Below are 20,243 nucleotides of genomic sequence, written 5' to 3' on the forward strand. Positions count from 1 at the left end.
ATGTCTCATCCACCTTCTCTATTTTGTGTTTTGGTTTCTGAGAGACAAGAGAATTTTTGGTGATCTAATATGGTTTATAGCACTGAAAAGTCTCAATATTGTTGAAACTTAATTTCCACTATAGTAAATATTTAAGCAATTACAACACCATTACAGGGCAAATACTCCATCATTTTCCATTGCATTGTAGGGGTTTAGTTGAATGTTTGGATTCCAGAACTTGCCACAGACTGCTGCAATATGGATACATCAATTGCTGTTCAGTAGTCAAATCTTAGATTTTATATATAAAGGGGCATTAACCCTGTTGTGTATGAGAACAACCATATCTTCTCCTTTAGCAATGACTTAATTTTCTGGATGTCTATCCTTATTAATTTTTTAATTAGCTAATGAATAAAAGTAAATTAAAATGTGTTATTATGAATAACAGTGATGCCACATCAGACTATTTGTTCAGACCATGAAAAAGCAGTCTCACACTATGTCTGCCATCTCCCAATGTTCCCTGTGAATCAGCCCATGGTAATTAAAAAGCCTTTCCCAAAATTATCATTGTATCTGACTTTTCCTCAAAAGGCTATCACTTCATGCCATTTGCTTCCACACAATATTTCTATCCTGCTCCTGACAAAGCAGGTGGCACCATCAGTCCTGAGAATGTATTGCTTCTCTGTCCATCAGAAACTGAGATCAAGTTGCAGTCTCCCATCCCATTGGAGATGGTAGCCATAGGCTTTGAAGGTGATTCTTGGAAAAGTTCCCTCAAGCATATTATGTGCACAACTCTTTGGAAAGCCTGTAAAAATGGTGTGAAGTGGGACAGCCACTCCATAAACTTCCTTCTAAGAAATGTTGCATGAGAAGTGCACAAAGAAGGGCAAGAATGCCTTGTGTTAATGGATGCAGCACACAGGAGGCAGGGGATGACTAAGGGTGAGCAATGGATGAGTGTGTGTGATGTGGGGCTCAGGAATGGAAGGAGCAGGAGGAATGTGGGACATGAATTCCAGCAGCAGAGTGAGAGAGGAAGCAGAAATTGCTGTGCTTTGTTCTTCCCTGCCTTTAAAAAACCCTAACTCCTGCCTGTCTACGAGCCCTGTCCTGCTTCAGGAAGGCAGAAACAGACTGGAGTTATACTAGTGGATCCTGCTCCAAAAGCTGATGTTTTGAAATGGAGGGCAATTTACATTAAAACTCCTTTTGCTCTTTCTCCTTCTTATGGCATTTTAAGTATGAAATTATTAATTTTTTAGACTCGTGCACACAAGCAATGCTCACATATAGGCACAACCAGAAAATGGTTTCCAGACAAAAAACAGGCAGCTGTCAACTGCTTATATGTCAACTACAATTCTTAGAAATACAGTTAAATTACACAGTCATTATTTCCAATGGGGATTTTATTCAGAGAAACTCCAGTAACTAAGATCAAACTAAAAAAAATGCAAACAACCTTGGGTATAAAAATGAAAGTATGGCTTCCTGTCTATTTTAGCTCTTTCTGCTTTTACTACGAACTACAAGCTCAGAAAAAACCTCAAGATTGTCTTTGTGAATCACTCAAACCAAAGATGGGGCTGCTGACACTAACAAGAGAGACATCACCATAAATAATACTGTCCTAACAGCAAAGTTAAGCATTGCTGGCTGAATGAATTCAGTGTTTGTTTGACCTAGTGCATTTTAATTTCATGGATTTTATGATGATATACCAAAGAGTATACCAGTTTATACCAGTTCAATACAATTAAAAAATCAAGAAGAATAAACCAATTCACAAAATAGAACAAGCTTTTACAATAATTGATAAAAATGTACTGTTATAATTACAAAATAAAATTTGTCCCTAATTTTATTCCTTTAATAGTTGATACATTATGTTTTTTGCATAATTTTGAAACTGACAGTCCTTTAGCTGTTCTCAGCAAGAAAGCCTCAAATTGTTTAGCATTGAGAAATTTTACATACATAAAGATGAACCAATCAATCAATCTATTAAATGTCTAGTGAGCCTGTAATACTGTAAACTTCTTTTGAAACATTTTCAAGACTTTCAGCATTAAATAGTAAGTAAAATTATAATTAAACACTGTGAAGAAACAAATTCTGAAGAGCTCTATCATTTTATTTTTATTGATATTGAAACTATCCAGTCTTTTCACTCTCCCTCCAAAACCACACATATTTTTATCTGTTATGGCAAAACTATTGTAACAGCACTCCCATCCAAGGAGTAATCTGATTAACTGGGACTGTGGAAGAGGTTTATGAAAAAAAAAAAAAAGATATCATGTTGGTAATGTCCCTATAGCACAATTCCTAGCACTACTTGTATGAATCATTCAATATGCTTGGGATAGCTAGTGTGAATGCTTCTCAGGGTGCTTATTTGTTATGTGACAGACACCATAAAAGAGAGGACAGTAACTCTGATATTAGCAGTGACCACATTTTCTTTCTCTGACTTCACTGTCCTCCCAGATTTACTGCAATGAGCTGCAAACGAAATGCTGAATGCCACAATTCCACCTAGTAAACTCATCTAAAAGGTACTTTTTGAAAACAAAAGTATGTATTTTCACATTAATTCATATAGCTTCAGCTAGCTTCAAAACCAGTAGTGATTTAGAAGGAGAGTAAGTGGTCCATCTACTCTAAAAACTGGAGACCATGTTCTGGGTTCTGAGGCAATCAGGAATTTATAGAACAGCAAGCAAAGCTGTTTGTCTGGTGCAGAGCTTCTGATGAGCAGAGGTGGCACATTTTCTTCCAGCTGTGTTCATTTGGGTTTGAAGGCACAGGACAACCTTCACCCTGAGAGAGCAGAGAGCACCTGCCCACATGTCCAGTTTCAGGCTGCTTCTATCAGAAAAAGCTCCATAGCACCAGAGATCCCTCAAAGCCAGCCTAGCACAAGGGAGTAGTGGAACTGATAGTGTCAATTAAGTGATGGAAATAGAGAAAAAACAAATACTAGCAGCAATGGAAGGAGGAATATAATGATGTGAAGAAATGGTGAGACAAATCCCTCTGACAGTGCCTACTGTCCCCCAAGCTGGCCAAGGCAGCTGGAAGGCCTTTCTGTATTAGCACAGTCCTTGCCAGTCCATAGATAATCTTACAAAGGGCATGCTCCCCAAACCTATTAATAGCTTTGTCCTGTCATTCAAAAAAATATCATCATTAAAATGAGTAATAGCACACATGAGGTTCAGGTCCAATGGCAAAGCCTTCTGCATGCACAGGGAAGAACTATTTGCACATAACAGATGTGCTTCTGTTCCACTGGAGTCTATACAGGTCTTACTTTGGATCAGAACTAAATATTTCCCCAGCTCTCTCTTACCCACTCTTCTTCACCCCACATTTCTTCTACTGAAGGATTCTTACTTGCCCTCCCCCCAGTCATAAAAAGTAGAATGAGTACTTATCTGTATAGTTATTTTTGTGTAGTTAAAGGGAATCTGCAAAAGCAAGACTGTTTAAGATGAATGATAATATATTCCTCTTTTTCCCTTGCACAAATAGAATCCTTTTGGGAAGGATGCTCTTGAGGCATAACAAGGACTTTGAATACCTAAGTAAGACCCAGATGTGCTTAGATACCAACACAACAAGTGAAAGAGATTAAAAACTGTTTCCATTAAAAGAGAAATTAGTTACATGAGCATTCTGCAATTTCCTCAAACCTCTCACTCTCCCAAATTAAAAGACAGATGCACTGCCTAAATCAGACACAAAAATATGAGGTGTGCCTTTATCTAATGGAAGGATAATGCTGTTGCACTAAATTGACTGAAATGCAAAGATATGAAAGAAAAAGGAATGAAAATTATATGAGCTTAATGTGATTTTTCTCTTTTACACATAAAATGGAATATAAGAGAATATCTAACTCCACCACTAATAGCAATAAAATAGTAGGGCCATGAGAAATTGAAATTACTCTGAAAGAGTAGGTTTGATATTTAGCCTGTCCCTAAGCCCTGCTATTGCAGGATGCAAACCAAGGTCACAAAAATGTTGTATCTCATGTAATTTCTAGTATTTGGGAGAAGAACTTGCTGTCACTGCAAGAAAGAGTAAAAATCTTGCTGCAGTCACTTGAAGTGGATGCAATTATACTGTACAGGTATCGTGCATCACTCTGCTTGTCAATAGGACAGGGCTGCTTGCATTGCCATGGGACTGCTGTCAGAAGCTGATTAACCACACTGCCTTTCTCCCTCCAGCCTTGACTCTGAGAGAGGTTGTTTCAAGTGTCTTTTATGATTTCTATTATGTACTCCAAATTTGGGGTGATCTTCTGGAAAATGATAGATTAAAGGTTGTCTACATTGTTTTGATTGTGTTTGCATTGTGCAAACAGATTTTGATACAATCTTTACTGAGATCACACTTTGTATTTTATTCTTTGCTATAGGGTCTTTGTTCTAGCCCCTCCTTTTCCCCACACTGGGCCTGGCTGTTTCCCACAGCTGATTTCCAGTTATGTGAGAGAGAGGGAGAGACAGCCAGCCTGATGTAGCTTGCTATGGCCACTGCCAGTACTGCACAACTTGACTGGAGACCCAAATCAGGGAAAGCCTGGCTTTTTCTGCCAGCTCGTGGTAAAGCAAGTTTAACACAGAATTTATACTGGAGGAAAAATAGCAACTGCTTCTGACACACACAGGCAAAATGAGACTAACATCTATGTGTGGTTATATTTTTATGTGGAAAAGATGAAATTCTATATACCTGGGATCAGGCTGATCACACCTAGATTGGGGTTAGGTAGAAGATTTTTCTCAGTCTGTGGCACTATTTCTGGAGTAGGTAAATTAAAAAACCCTCTAAAATTTAGAAATATTGTGAATTTTTTTTCACCAAATGTTCTTAAGCTCATAATATTTTGAATTTGAATTATTTTTACTATCCCCCAACATTTTTTGAAAAATATTACTTCCAGTTGACCTGAGATTAGAAGTATTATGCCCTAGAAAACATAATCATTACTCTTGTAGCAAAAAAAGAAAAGATTAAAGTATCACAATGCTGCTTTCAGAACCGAATGGACTATTGAAAGATAGTATTTACAACACTGGACAGTTTAAAATAAAAATCCATCCGCTCAGCATCTTGGCTGGACTGGAATTTTTGGCATAAGCAATTGCTCAAGTATAATTCTTCTTATTATCCCTATTTCCCCAAACAATTCAGAGCTACTTTTTCAACTGTGCTAGAAACAGTTGAATCTCTTATATAATAGTCAACGGCATTTTCTTTTGATGCAATCAAGTTTGGCCTAAAAAAATATACTCTTGTCTGGTATGCAGAAAATAATTGGAACAAGACAAACTAAAGAGATTAAAAAAAAATCTGCCAAAAAAATGAAGTTTTTTTGAACTCTGAGTAAGGATGCTGCCATTGTGACCTGCCTAGAAAATGACCAGAGATGATATGAGTGTTTTCAACGTCTCCCATCTGTGTTAGAACTACTCCCTCCCATTAAAAGAAAAAAAAAACCTTCTAAAGTGATACTAAAAGTACAAAGACATAAATGTGATCAATATTTTCACACCATGTGTAGCACTGCTATGCTGCATGACTTTCCTGTGGAATTTGACAGAGGAACCCACCCTCAATCCCACTTGTCAAATAAACAAGGTTGGATACACGTGTGGTTTCCAGTGCCAGTGCCAAGGTCTGACAGGAGGCAGTGTCTACTCTGGATGGATGTGTTCCTCCTAAAGAGCCTGAGGAAAACCTGCCTGAGCACACCAGGCTGCTGTGTAGCACATAAACTTTTGTGGAAGTTTCAGTGCAAGAAAGTCAACCAGACTCCAACAAACAAGTACCAAGAGAATTGGCTGAGGCTCTGCCCAACATCAGGAGAATAATCCTGGTAACCTGCTAATGAGGGGAGTATAATTAATGGTGCCCCACACATCTACTGTGTCTTTCAGTCCCACACAATGATGCTTCTCCACTTTCCCCTTACACTGTCAAGTTCTCATCATTACCTCAATTTCCACATTTTCGTTTCCCACCTCTTTCTGATGCCTTTTTTCAACCATCCCAGTGCAAAAACCCCATTTTTTCAGTGCTCTTTCAGCCTTTCACTGTGTTACAGGCTTAGGGCTGACAGCTTCTTCAGAACTGATGGTTTAAAGGCAGATTTCAGGCCAATTATCATGAACTGCTGATAGCCTCTGCTTATTGAGACTTGCTACTTTGCTTATGTTAAGGTGGAATAGAGGAGATCACAAATAACAGAGCAGCAGCACAGTTCAACATGCTTCATGATTTTTAGCCCATGAATAAATTCTCAAGGAACACCTATCAAGACAGGGTGTCCAATATTATCTGACTTTTCCCCAGCAGTACTACAGGTGATGCTCAGCATGGCAGAGAAAGTCTCAGTAAATACTGCATACAATGATGCTGATTTTAATGCAGAAGAGATTAGTTTAATACAAAGAATTTTAATTTACTTCCATTTGGAGCTAAAGAAGAAAGCAATACATCAAAAGGAGTGAAACTGCCAGTGTTTAAAAGATCTGTACTCACATCAGTGCTCTCAGACCTTTCTTGCAGAGCTCCTTTCTTCTTTTCCTTAGAACCTTGCCCTCCCCCTCCTGCCTCCTACACACTCACACACGCATAGAAACACCCACTCTCCAGCCATTTCTAGCATGAAATTACTGCCTTTTCTCCCTGCCTCCCTGCAGAACAAAAACAAATTATGTCATCCTCAGCTCCAGCATACCCTATTGCAGTCGGTTTTCTCCCTGTTCTGCACCCAGTCTCTGGAGATTGGACCCTCTTCTCCCCTCTCCACCAGCCAGTCACCCCCCGAGGCTGACAGCCAAGACCCAGACACCAAAAATTTGTCTGATCTCTGCACACAGCCCTCACTTTTCTGGGCATGGCAGCAGAGCAGTGTTCAGGGCACCCTGGCACTGCCACCGTGGCACTGCTTCCCTCTGGTACCTGCTGAAGGAGGAGCTGAGGAGGAGCCAGTGGTGCCCATGCAGCTCCCACTGCTGCACACACAGAGATTTTGGGAGCTCAGGGCACCTCGAGCTCCATCCATGGACTCAGGGACAGCACCACACTTATGTGATTGCTGGAGGGGAGAAGACATTTTTGGGGCAGAGAGAGAAAAGGCTGGAAGAATTTTTTCCAAGGGTTTCTCACTTTTCATCAGGATTCCCTTCCTGCCCACCTCCTGGTTGGAAAAGTGCTCCTTATGTCATTGAGAAATTTTCATTACAGGTCTTTAAACAAACAAGCTATTTTTTAAATGTCAGAGTCATCAATTACAAAGAGGCAGCTGCATAAGTGCTGGAATAAACCTTGCTCTTCTTATAAAAGCCATGTGAGCAGCTAAACAGGGTCAGATGAGAGGTGCATCTGTGCTAATATCCTGATCCTGGCAACAGACAGTGAAAGATGCTTTTAGAAGTGAACTTCTAATAAAATGGCCTCAAATGTCTCTGTAACTCCCCATTAGTTAAAGGTTTGCAAAGCTCCTCAAATATGATTTATATGCCTGGAAATGTTTTGTCATCTCTGATGCAACTCTGGATAGTTTTATTTCATGCCATGCATGAAATGATACAAGTCAGAGCACTGACAAAAATATTGATCCATGTGCAATAGAACACAGATTTCTCTTTTAATATATGTTGCACAATTGGACTTTGACAGTATTTGGCCTTAATATCTTAAGCTGAACTCCATTAGGCTTCTCTTCACTTATGTGAGAGATGTTTTTAGCAGTTATGATGGGAGTTTCTAACTTCAATAATTATAGGACTTTACTAAGTTCTAAAACGATTATTTCTCCTTTTGGATGGGGAAATTCAGGTACACTGATGTAAACTAATATGTATTAGTTTAAATAAAAAAATAAAAAAATATTTTAAAAAATATTAAAAAAAAAAAGCAAATAAAAAGAAAATATTTGCAAATGGTCAAGACAGATATTTGCCATTCTAAATGTACAGCAGAAACTGTATCTTAAAACTAATTACTTAATTTATTCTTAATTTCTCAAAGAATTTAAAATTTGTTCTCTGAAGTGGTTAAAGCCAAAAAATAAGTGGATTTTTTTAACTCAGATTTCAATATAGGTATAGATGGTATTTGGTTGCACAAGTGTGGAGGCAGAGGTGAATATACATCAATCTACTAATTTTTAAATTCAAAATTAAAATAAAAATCTGAAACTCAGTTAAATACTTACTTTTTGTTTTGATAATTGAATGGTAAAATAAAGCCCTATATGCCAAAACAAAAGAAAATCAAATGTGGCATGGCTGACAATATTGAAAAGTACAATTCCAGATTATTTTCATCATGCAATATGAAATTCTCACTTTCCCTGTCATCTTTTTATATAGTGAGAATCTCTTTCTGACCTCACAGATCACTCTTGTAAAGAAACAAAACATCACTATTTATTGAATGAAATAGTACATCAGAAGATGATGACTATTATTTTCAATGTATATTTTTGTCTGTTCATACAAATAGCCAAATCATGTGAGATAATTGTTAATTACATTTGATAGAAGAAAAGTAATTTCTGCAACTGCAGCATTTTTTGGCAGCTACTGAGTTCAGTGCATGCTGTTTACTCAAGTGGCAACTTGCAGAACTTACAAAAACTGTCCTAATAAAGTGAGGATTATGACAATATATTTATAATCTCCTGGTCTATGTTAAATATCCTAGTAGCAGAATCTTCAGATTTTGCATGATGAAGTTCAGACTGAAGAATGAATTTATCAGCTTCCTAGAATTTTCATACACAAAACAAGTGTTTATTTCAATATGAACACTGAAATTGGATAAAGGTGTATTGGGATGTGATAGTGGAGAGAATAAATAATTTAACATTTTTTTGCCTTTGTATGTTGCATACTGAAATAAATATGACATAGTTTTAGTATCCTTGTCTATGCTTTTGGCCTTTGTGGCCATTTTTCCACGGAGTCAGACCTTGAATTAGTAGGAATATGAGACTTCACATACTTGAATAATTTGTGTCCAAATGATCTCTCTGCTTCTTCACCTTCGCTCTTTCACATTTTACTTTACCATATTTCTTGATTTCTGTATGATCTCATTTTCTGCTAAAGATATAGCACCTTTGAGCACCAGAATGTCTCCATTTACTCTTTCTAGAAGAGACTGAGGCCAGTGTCTTAGGTTAGACAGGGTGTGTATGCCTGGTGTTTATGGTTTGTGTTGCACTTGTCACAAGAGAGTGGATTTTTATATTATCATCAATCATATTTCCATTATATCTTCCCATCAAATTACTTCATCATTGGTTTCTCTATCTATAGCAGGTGCTGGAAGAGTTGCTCTAATGGCTTATATATTAGAAAACACCACATATAAACAGACCTGTACATATACTCTCCTACAGAATATCATTTATGTAACCCAGAATTTCACCTATTTACATGTCCAGTATTTTGCTGTTTCAAGTAACAAATACACATTGTCATTCTTGGGACTGATAATCACTGATCAAAACATAGTGTCAACAAATGTGAATTTCTTTCAAAATGAAGTGCCATAAACCATGAATATTGTGAGCTGTTTCCTTTGTATAAATATGAATTTTATCAAAGCAAAAGGAAAGGTATTCTTTTCAGATTCCTCCTTAATTTCTGTGTAATATGTGGACTTGAAAAAAATAAGTGATTCACTTCAAAATGAATTTTGAAGAAAAGTCACCATAGGAAAGAAAACAAGCTGCATATACAATATTCAATCCCGATACTGGAATATTCTTTATGGGTACCAATAATATATGCAGTAAAATATTATAAGTGCTGGAGACAAAAATGAATTTATAATCCCCTGTATATGATTTAACTTAATCATCAAACTTCTTATAATGTTGTTGTTTGAACAGTTAAATGAGAGATAATTAAGCCTTTTAATTTAAAAAGGGTTTTCTTTGCTTTTTTAAAGTATTCGTAAAACCACAAATGTGAGTTTTTGAATTAGGCTAGGGGAAATAAACATCATTTAAATTGTCAGAAAAGGAGTATTATTTCAGTAATTAATCAATCAATCACTGCTTACTCCAATAGATGATAAGGAAAACCAAAGGAGTCTATAAACAGAATCCTTGTTGAAGGAGGAATGAGGTTGTTTAAGCAGGTGTCTAATGTAATTTCTGCCAGCCTTTGCCATTTGAGATATTTGTATGTGACTTGCAGGTACCACACAGGATTTACAAGAGAGGGCTGCCTGGGAAGGCAGGAGGAGGCTAGGTGGGATCCCTGGAACTTTTAATGGCACTGCACACCTATGTCCCTGCAACTGAATTGCACCCACATATTGGCAGTGTCAGTCCCTTCTCCTCCCTGCTGCCACCCTTCTTGGGAATCTATCTTCCATGGTGTCCTGCCTCAAGTTCAGGTACTAAGCATAAAATATGAGGCAGAAGATTCCCAAAATGTCTATGTTATGGCAGACTTTAGGGCTAAACCCCAAGACAGAGTCAGGGACCACTGAATTCCATTTGTACTAATAATTGGAGCCCAGAGTCATCCCATGAAGTAAGACAGCATGTGATGTGGGGAGAAGGAGTTGCTAAGAATTTTTTTTAATTGTTCCTGTGACTTAAACAACAGACTGTCCATTTTCAGAAGCATTTTGAAATTCAACTTAGATGCTCTGCTACAATTACTCTTTCAGCTTGCATCAATAATTTTAATTGGAGACTTCAAGGGAATAGACAAATGACAGGGCTAAAAAGCATCAAAAGCTCCCTTCATAGCTCGAGGAGTGTCTGTTTTTAGGCACTACTTCAGGAATGCTCAGTAGCTCAGAGGGGCAGCACAGACTCAAGCTCTGAGTCCCTATCAGGCAGAACAGATAGTGACACATGGACTTTTTGCAACTCAGAGAGAACACAAGGATATTGAATATCACACCAACCAACTGAAAAATCTGACAAGGTGCACACAAAGACCTCAGATGTAGACAGCAAAGGTGTGTGGTATACAAAATGTGGATACTTTTTTTAGTCTAGGCTTGTCTTGCCCTGGTTATCATTCAGTGAGTACCTCATAATATAGTGAATATCAAAAGAAGAAAAATATGAAGAAAACACTAAAATAAGAATCTCATGGAGATTAAAATTCAGTAACTTTGAGACAGAAGTAGATACCTTTCCTTGGTCCTTTGGTCAAAGTTCATAAGGAAAAATTTACAGATATTAATGTGACTACTGTCTCAAGTTATCTGAAAGCCATAGAAACATAAAAAAATATAATGAAAAATTAATCTTAAAGGAAAGTAGCAAAAGTATGAAACATTTCTAGCAACCTAAGTACTACCTTCTTGTCTTTCTATTTACATACAGTGCTCAGTGAATTGCCTGCCTTAAAATTTGAAAGAACAAGGGACTGAAAATGAGTCTCTTAATTGCTGTTAATATTCATCAGATGCAAGTATTAGTTTTACTGTCATCATCACACATTTAAAACCACCTGCCAGATCCTTTTCCCCAGCTAAACTGAGTCTTAATATATGATATAAAATAAATAGTTAAACTAGAATTTTTTCCTTTGCTTTGTGTTTCAAACTCCTTAAATAAAATGTTGTCATACTTCAGCACTTTCCTCTGTGACAGGGAAACAGAAAATTTGTCCTGTAAAATTTAAGATAAGATTCAGATTTAGCCCCCTTTAAACAACAAAAAAATATTTAAGAGTTTTGCTTTAAAGAATTCTGGTTACTTAGAGACTCAGGATAAAATTGTGAGGACTAGCAAATTGATAGATTGTTAAAAGAGGGTTAATTTTAACTCTACTCCTCTTGCATAGCTTTCACACTAGTTATATGATGTGCAAGATTTTATGGTGAGAAATATAAAGTGGATTAAATTAAATGGGATGCTGTGTATTGCAAAACAAAACTAAACAAAAGGTGATATCAGTTTGTCTCAGCTATGAACTAGCAGGGCATCTGTTAACTCTGTCCTCATGCCTGGTGCAAAGATCACAGCACTCACGTGGTGGTTCCACTCTCCAGACCCTCATAATCTCCTTGATTTAAAAAGCCAAATTAACTTGTGAAATGAAGGAAAACTGGTACTGAAAAACCAGGCTGAGGTTTTAACAAACAGTTACTCTTCATATGTCTCACCAAAAATGTAACCAGCACTGCTAATGGAAGGAACTATTGGTACCGGTTGTACCTGATGCAAATATAGTACTTCTGCTGTGCTTTGCACCATTTCATCATCAGCCTGGAGGATGCTGGAATGCAAACAGTAAATATAACACAAATTCACACTGACTGGCCTAACATGGGTGGGAGAAATCATTCTCCACAATGCCTGAAGTAATTTCTGTTATTGCTGCTAGTTACTTTCCAAACAGGTAATTTTCTTTCTCTGAACTCCATGGGATGATTAGCCACATATGGAGACAGAGAGAGATGTGCAGTCTCAGCTAGACTAAAAGACCAGGTGAAACATCCTAGCTTCCAAATAAAGCAGAGGAAGTAAGGGAAGCAGATAAGCAGATAATACAAGCTAGTTTTATACATGTTGCTCTGCTCTCACAGTCCTGCCTCACCTGGCATCATCTTGTAGCTGCAAGACTGACACTTCATGAGGCTTTGGTGCATATTAAAAGAGCTTTTTAGCCTGGAGATGCATAAGACAAATGAAAAGATAGTCCTTCCTCAGTGGTCCCACTAGGAGCACAGCTTCTCATTTTCCTAACACCATGCCTTAACTTTGGAGCCAGCTTTCCTGGAGCCACAGGATGAGAAGGTGTCAGGCAGGTGAGATAACTAAATTTCAGCCAGCTTTAGGAGGCACTGTGGAAATCAAGACTCACATCTATGTGTCCAACTCCTGGCTAGTGCACCTCTTGAGATGGTGGTAAAGAGTTGGCTACCAAGGGAAGGGAATGTTGTAAAAGAGAAGATTATTGGTTGAGTTTTGACTGATAGCACTTCAGAAAGACATGACCTGTTTGAAAATGACTATAGGTAATGTGGTGTGTGGTCATGATACACTGGGTCATGTTCTGAAATTATTAAGATTTCCAGATGACTGCCAAAACATAGATTTTAATTTTAACATATCTGCTTCTTTGGATTGAAGGCATTCTTTTTGCATACATAGTTCATCTTTTCTGTTGCTCAAACTAGAGAGCTTGCATCTCAGCTGAGCTCCCATTAGGTGAGATGATGGTTTGTTCACATAATCTGATAATGGATAAACAGGGAACAGAATTAAGCATCTGTTTGAACTTGTAAAAATGCATCCTTTTGTAGATATCCCAAATTCCTTCTGTCTTGAGTACTCCACTTTTTATAAAGGTTTTAAGATATTAGCCTTACTGTGAAAAAATATGCATTAATGAAATGAGATAATTCTTTCCTAAGCCTAGTGATATTATAGGCTCAACCACCTGATAATGGCTTTGGGTTTGCTCTTATTCACCTAAATAATAACATTCATGGTTTTGTAGATCAACAAGTGTGGTTTCTCCAATTTTCTTACATTTAAAGTAACCTCAGCTTCTTGAAAAATTCTTCATATGCAGAAGATTGTTATGGGTCTTGACATATGTCCATGGACAGAAGCAAGGCAATGGGCCACTCCTTCCAGCACTTCTAACAACTCACTCCCTTTGGAGATCTCTAAGGTGCAGTGGAAATTCTGAGTGGTACATGTGGGACCAATCTCTAGCTTTTTTCTCTAGTCTTCATCCTATTACAGTCCTACAAAAGTAATAGATGTCTGCTTATTCAGTAGGTGTAGACATTTGAATTGTAGACAAGTATATCTGTTAGCTGAACCTTATCTTTAATTTATGAATTTCTATCTCTAGAATAGATCAACTAATATAGAAAATATACCATTCCTGAGAGAACGACATCTAAAAAAGTCCAAGTTTTCATTGTTTACAGATGATTTAGCATCTTAAAGCTGGCCAAATGTATACTTGGCAGATGAAATGAAAGAATGTATTCCCTCATTTTTGATTCACACTGTTGAGCTATGACATTTCCCCACAGATTTATGTTTCTGGAAAGTTCAACCTGCAGTGACCAACAATATTCATCAGTCAGAAGGGTCATCCCCAGACTCCAAGAACCACTTTTGGACCATGTCTTTGAGCTGTTTCCTGCAAATTTTCACCAAAGGAAATGGAGCTTGCTGAAATGCAGAGAGTGAGAATCCTTCCCCGAGCTTGATTATATGGGAGTGTTTCAGTTTATCCAGTCCATTGAATAACCTTGAGACTTGTAGGAGAGTTTTTGCCTCTGCAGCTTGAGCTTTTATCTGACTCAGCCACAGGCCTAAAGCTTTGTTTGCCTTAGAACAGCAGTCAGTCAAAATCACTCACTGTATAAAAATCTTCTTATGTAGATGCAGTTTTTTACCAGCATTTGAATTGAATGCAGGGGCATCTTAAATACAGTTTTCTGTTGGCTGCATGAGGCTTCAGACAAGACAAAGCAATGTAACCTCCCAGAAAAGAATGTGGTATCAGCTCCTAGGCTGTCCTGACATAGACAGAGATGCTGTGGAATGTAATGTTCATATCCAGCAGCTTGATTGAGCTCCAAATGCTAAAACATGTCCTAGAAAGGCATTTTCAGGATTATTAACAACCATTAGCACACAGATGCTCGATTTACATGAGGGCATAATAGCCCCTACAAATACTGAAACATCTGGCAAATGGGATCAGGAATGCAATTTCGGTTGTTTTTGCCTCATCCACTAAGATGTGGTTCCTCTGAGTCTGCTTGTGAGGCTTATTGTGGGTCTAGGACAAATATAAATACCTCTTAGTGCCCAGCACTGGGCACCAAGGGGTTCTGATAGCTTGTCAGGACCGCAGATATCTCGTGTTGCATCTCAGCGCACTCGGTTCGCCTCATTGCTCTGTTTCACAGCAATGCCAAGTCACTGTCAGGCAGCTGCTTCTGTGCTCCCAGTGGCTTCCAGGCTCTCAGCAGTGCTCCTCAGGGGTCAGTACTGGGACAGGCACCATTTAACATCTTTGTTGGTGATTTGGACACAGGGATTGAGTGTACCCTCAACAAGCTTGCTGATGACATCCAGCTGTGTGGACACACCAGGTTTAGTGGAAGGTTCACCTGTTTCTGGTATGGGAGGTGGGACTGGATGATCTTGAAACCCTTTTCAAACTATATTCCAAAGGATGAAATCAAAAATTACTCCATCTTGAAACCTTGAGGTCAAACTGCGTTGTTATGATCACATTTAAGGGTGACAATGTCTTACATAGATTCACTCTTTGAATAGCATTTGTCTCTGACCCCTATATTAGACTTTGGGTGGAGAAATAAACCAAAGTTGTTTTCTATGAGCTTGTTCCTTTAACAATTAACTTGAAGTACAGCTTCAGTGTTTTCGTGTCTTCATCTTGTGGCCAAAGTTTAGGTAAGATAAATGAGATGGTGCCTTTCCTTTGTATTTCCCCCAAATCTGGTGCAGGTCTGAAGTATGAAGATCTTGATCACCACTTGGCCAAAAAATAGCATCAGCTTTGCAAGGGATAGGGTCCAGAATCATATTTGAGCTGAGGGCACCAGTGCTGTGGTTATTCCTTACACTCAGGTTGCTTCACAGATCATTGTAACTGCCCTCAGAATTTCTACTATGATGCCCTACTGTCATATATGTAGTGCACATAAATTGAACTATGACACATAGTATCAAAAGAATAAATAAATATTTTAAAAGCTCTATTCATTATCCAGTGATGCCTAACTAACAAACAAAAAGACAAAGATGTAATTTCAAGTAGTTTTCCAAAGTAAGATTTTAACAGCTTTATGAGCAAAAAGCTATTGATGGAACCTGGGAGGCTTTCATATCTTCAGTTGATTATATTGTACAATAGCTCAATAGGGAGAGAAACTCTAATTCAGGAAATGTGAAAAGGATTTGATATCAGGAAATGCAAGCACTTTGTTGAACAATACTTTTATAAACATTCTGACCTTAAGTATATTTTTCCAGTTTTCCATTAACATACTTAAAAATTAGTTTATTCATAGAACCAATGTTAGATGTCACAATTATTACTCTGAGATTCTCCAATTACTTTGTCTCAAAATCTGTCACTCTTCTTAAAAACAAAGACATTTGAAGCCAAAATTTGCTCTGAGATCTAATTTTATATGTTTTGGGGTCACATAATTGTAGTCTGATTATATATTTGAATGTAAGTTTCTGTTTTGAATTCCTAATATAGTTGAATTAATTGAGGAAAAAAGCAATGCTATTTCTATGCATTTAAAAACCATTTTTCTTACATGTTCTCAGCACAATCCATGACTACAATAATGACCATCAACAGTATTGTGAAACCTATATTCAATTTCAGCATAAAAATTCAAGTAAGTTGCAAGGATACCCTGTTTTCCAGAGAAAATAACTCCACATGATCAATTTCACTAATAACCAACTCATACTTCAGAGGGATTAGCAAGTTCTGCATCTGAGAATGCTAAACCATGACAAACAAGGGAAAGCTCTCATGCCATGTATTAGACAGTATGAAAATATTAAGGAAAAATGAAGTTTATGTCACTGAAATCTTCTGAACTTCAGGAAGTCTATTGTATCATTTGTTCCCCTAATCAGCTAATTTAATAAATCTTCCCTTTGGGAACTACACTGCATTAAGTTAAAATAGCAACAAGTACTGAGAATTAAAAAGCTGTTAGATTAATGTTTTTTGTAAAATCAGTGCAAAAAAAAAATCTATATTCTACTTTTTTCTTACATTTTTTTTCTTCATACAAATTTTCTGTTTATCTCTTTGGCATCAGAAATTTCATGATGACTATAACATCAGCTTTGAAGCAAATCCAGTTCTTTAAATAATACTTTTTCTTTAAATAATACTTTTCATAACCTTTACACTTCCTCCTTGGCGAGTCCTGGATAGTCCAACAAAATAAACTAAAATCCAGGTGATTTATTCTGACATACAAATATGACTCTGATAAAAAAAAATTAACTACAATAAAAGAAAGATGAAATGAAATTTCCAGAAAAATCATTTCAGACTCTCATCATATTCCACTCTCATCATTTGTGCCTGCATTTATTACTCTGTCTGCTCCCTGCACTGTGACACATTAAAAGGATCTTTCTCTGCTGCTGTGACCCATCCACCTGGGTCTGTTATCAAAATTTAGAAAATTATCTTCATAGTGGCTCTGGCCACCATGAAATGGGTTTTCTACAGCAGCAACAATCCCAAACTAGCATTTCTTTATTTCAATGTCTTGGTGAGAAATGGAAGTAAAAAATTATGCAAATCAATAAATTATGCTGGGGAGAGATGGTACAGAGTGCCAGGGCTGCACAAACACAGGAACACAGTTCCTAGTAACCAGCTATACCTGTGGAAAGCCCAATGGACCTAAAGAACAAAAATCATAGAACAACAGAAGGGTTTGTGTTGAAAGGGACTTTCAAGATCATCTACCTCCCTTGCCACCCACTAGACCAGGCTGCTCAGGGCCCTGTCCAACCTGGCCTTCAACACTTTCAGGGTTGAGGCATCCACAAATTCTGGGCAAAAGTCTTCACCATGAAGCTGAGAAACACTGGGACAAGAATCCAGAGAGGCTGTGGAACCTGTGTCTTAAAATTTTCCCAAGACCCTGAGAAACCTGATCCAAGCACAAAGTTAGCCATATTTTGAGCAGGGGGCTAGTGACTGAAGGTCCCTGCCAGCTGAAATAATTCTATTGTTCTCTGACTGTCTTTTCCTAATGAAGATGACAACTGCTTGGAAACAGAATTCATCTCTGTCCAAAAGAGTTTCATCCATTCATGATGTGACCTTTCAGACAGTATTTGCAATCTTTATCAATCTATGAACATGAAAATGTTTGCAGTTGTGGTCTAGATCTTCAGAGCAGCTTTCAATCTCTTCAGAAGTTTCTTTTATTTCATGAGTTTTCACAGATTCTTTTTTAATAGGACACAAATGCCTGTGTGTCCATATGCCACAGTGAAAACTCTTGTTGATAGTTCTAATGAGAACAGTATTGGATGAGACTCAACTGATTATTTTGAAAAACCATGCTTTCTAAAGAAATAAATTTGCACTTAGTAGTCTGTGTTCTCTGTCTCTTTTCTTTCCATGTAGACTTCCCTTAAGTAAAGAGTCTATAAACCATAACCCATTTTTATGTAGGGAAAGATGAGATCTTTTATCCCTTAAATACCCCTATTGTGAAATAGGAAAAATATCTACCTGGCACTCATTAGGAAGAAATTTTTACCAAGAAACTTACCTTATCTACATATTAACACAGGAAGTCATATGGAAAATGTATGTAATTATGGAGAGAGTGAGACTCAGAAATCTATTTCTTATATAAAAGAACAGATGAACCTTCATAATTACCTGTTTCCATTTTCCCATCTTGCGCTGCAGGCCCATCAGGAATTACACTCTTCACCTGGAGAAACTCATCCGGCTCGTCCCCACCAATGATGGTAAATCCAAAACCCATGTTGCTTTTCTTAAGAGTTGTGCTGAGGAAAGTCCCCTTCAGCTGTGATGCATCACGGGTGAAGAGTGGTTTTTCTACATCAGTCAACACAAACAAGAAAGACAAAAGTTCTGATCTATTCACAACATAGCACGGACAGCACATAACAATATTGGCTGACACCAAGTGGCAGTGTATCAAAGGCAAGGAAATAAAGAGTGCAGGCATTCCAGGAAAAATATTTGTGGGTTCTTGTACTAATACAAAGCTTAAAACATATTTCTTATCTATGGCAGATCAGCCATAAATGAAAAGATATAAATATCCTTTGATATTAGAAATCCATTTAGAAGTGGCTATTGCGTAGCTCAAATAATCACAACAATAAAAATGATCTGTGAGGTAATTTAAAAACCTCTTTCCTAACCTATAAATTCAGCTTTGTCTACAAAGTAATACATTCCTCATAATTTCCCTCCCAGCCACAGTGAGGAAAACATCCCCTGTGAATGTCTCATTCCAAGAGGTAAATTCTAGATGAGCTTTTCTCTCCAAACACACGGGGTTTAGGCATCCAACAAGTGACACACATGACTGCTGTGCAAACTCCGTGTCTCGTGCCTCGGGGTGCAGTGTGGGTCCCCGTGCTGCTGTCCCGTGCTGCCGTGGGTGAGGGAGGGTTGGGGAAGGTGCAGATTTGTGAGCCCAGCTGGCCCCAGGGCTGGAGAGCAGCAGGACGTACCGTACAGCGCGCCGGCCCCGGCGGGGTCGTGCTGGCACTGCCACAGGTCACTGACGCTGCGGGACCTCCGGGGAGCGGGGCGCAGGCGGGCAAATTTGGGTCTAGGTAAGGTTGATGAGGAGCTTTCTACTGCCACAAAGGAGAACAAGCCTCACTCTCTGACTATAACCTCACGTTAAAATCCATTAGTTGATACCAGTACTGCTTGATGCTTACACAGCTCCTTTTGAGCGCATTCATTTTTATGTTACCAAGTGGCTGCATTCCTGTAAACTCCTATAACACTGTGCTTGAGGCTTTTAACGTAATTGATGCTTGCTAGATGAGCTAGCTTAGAAACATACCAAACATCAATTAAGAGTAATTTAGAGAAAGTACAATTAAGTATTTCAGTGTTGCCAACCTTGGGTGCTCAAGAGAGAGTTGTACATTTCCAGGAACAGAATTTATGATTTTATTTAGAAAATTACTTTGGGAGTCTTATTGTGCTTTCAATTTCTCAGCCTTTAGGAAACACTAGATTCAACTTTTCTGGTTTTTTCTCTGCACCTCTGGAAGTTTTAGTTGGCTGGTGAGTCCTGCAAATATTGGAACCCGGACATTTAAGGCAGAAAACTGTTAAGATATAGGTGATAACATTTTGAGCATTGGCAACACTACTCTTTTAACCAGACTATGACAAAATCATTGTCAGATAAACAGGAGAGCAGGATCTTTCATCTTAACCAAGATAGATGATGTGGTACTGTACCTCGGAAACCTTGGGCCTGCATAGGCTTTGTTCCAAGTTCTGCGTTGGGCATGTTATGCTGCTGTAGCTTCCTTTTTGCTTCTAGGACAGGGTTTTCAAATTGAGTTCTTCTATTTATGTGGCTGGAAAAAAATTGGTTTTGATTAAAAACTGGGTTCAGTTGGGTAAAATGATAATTTTCACAGTAGGGTGCTGTAGGCCCCAATGGGCCTG

The 20,243-nt window shown here is 37.9% G+C and overlaps 1 protein-coding gene across 15 annotated transcripts in view; it reads right to left on the bottom strand.

Moving 5' to 3' along the window:
- MAGI2 (membrane associated guanylate kinase, WW and PDZ domain containing 2) overlaps positions 1-20,243 on the bottom strand; it is a 702,121-nt gene that overhangs the window by 129,066 nt on the left and 552,812 nt on the right. For all 15 annotated transcript variants that reach the window (XM_077179136.1, XM_077179134.1, XM_054631283.2 and 12 more), the window contains 2 exons: positions 20,031-20,152; positions 18,450-18,632 (listed from right to left, as the gene is read on the bottom strand). In XM_077179136.1, the coding sequence (XP_077035251.1) occupies positions 18,450-18,632; positions 20,031-20,152 (305 nt within the window). The remainder of the gene's footprint in view (positions 1-18,449; positions 18,633-20,030; positions 20,153-20,243) is intronic.

This window comes from Agelaius phoeniceus, chromosome 5 (assembly GCF_051311805.1).
Source record: "Agelaius phoeniceus isolate bAgePho1 chromosome 5, bAgePho1.hap1, whole genome shotgun sequence".
In the NCBI taxonomy this organism is placed as follows: Eukaryota; Metazoa; Chordata; class Aves; order Passeriformes; family Icteridae; genus Agelaius; species Agelaius phoeniceus.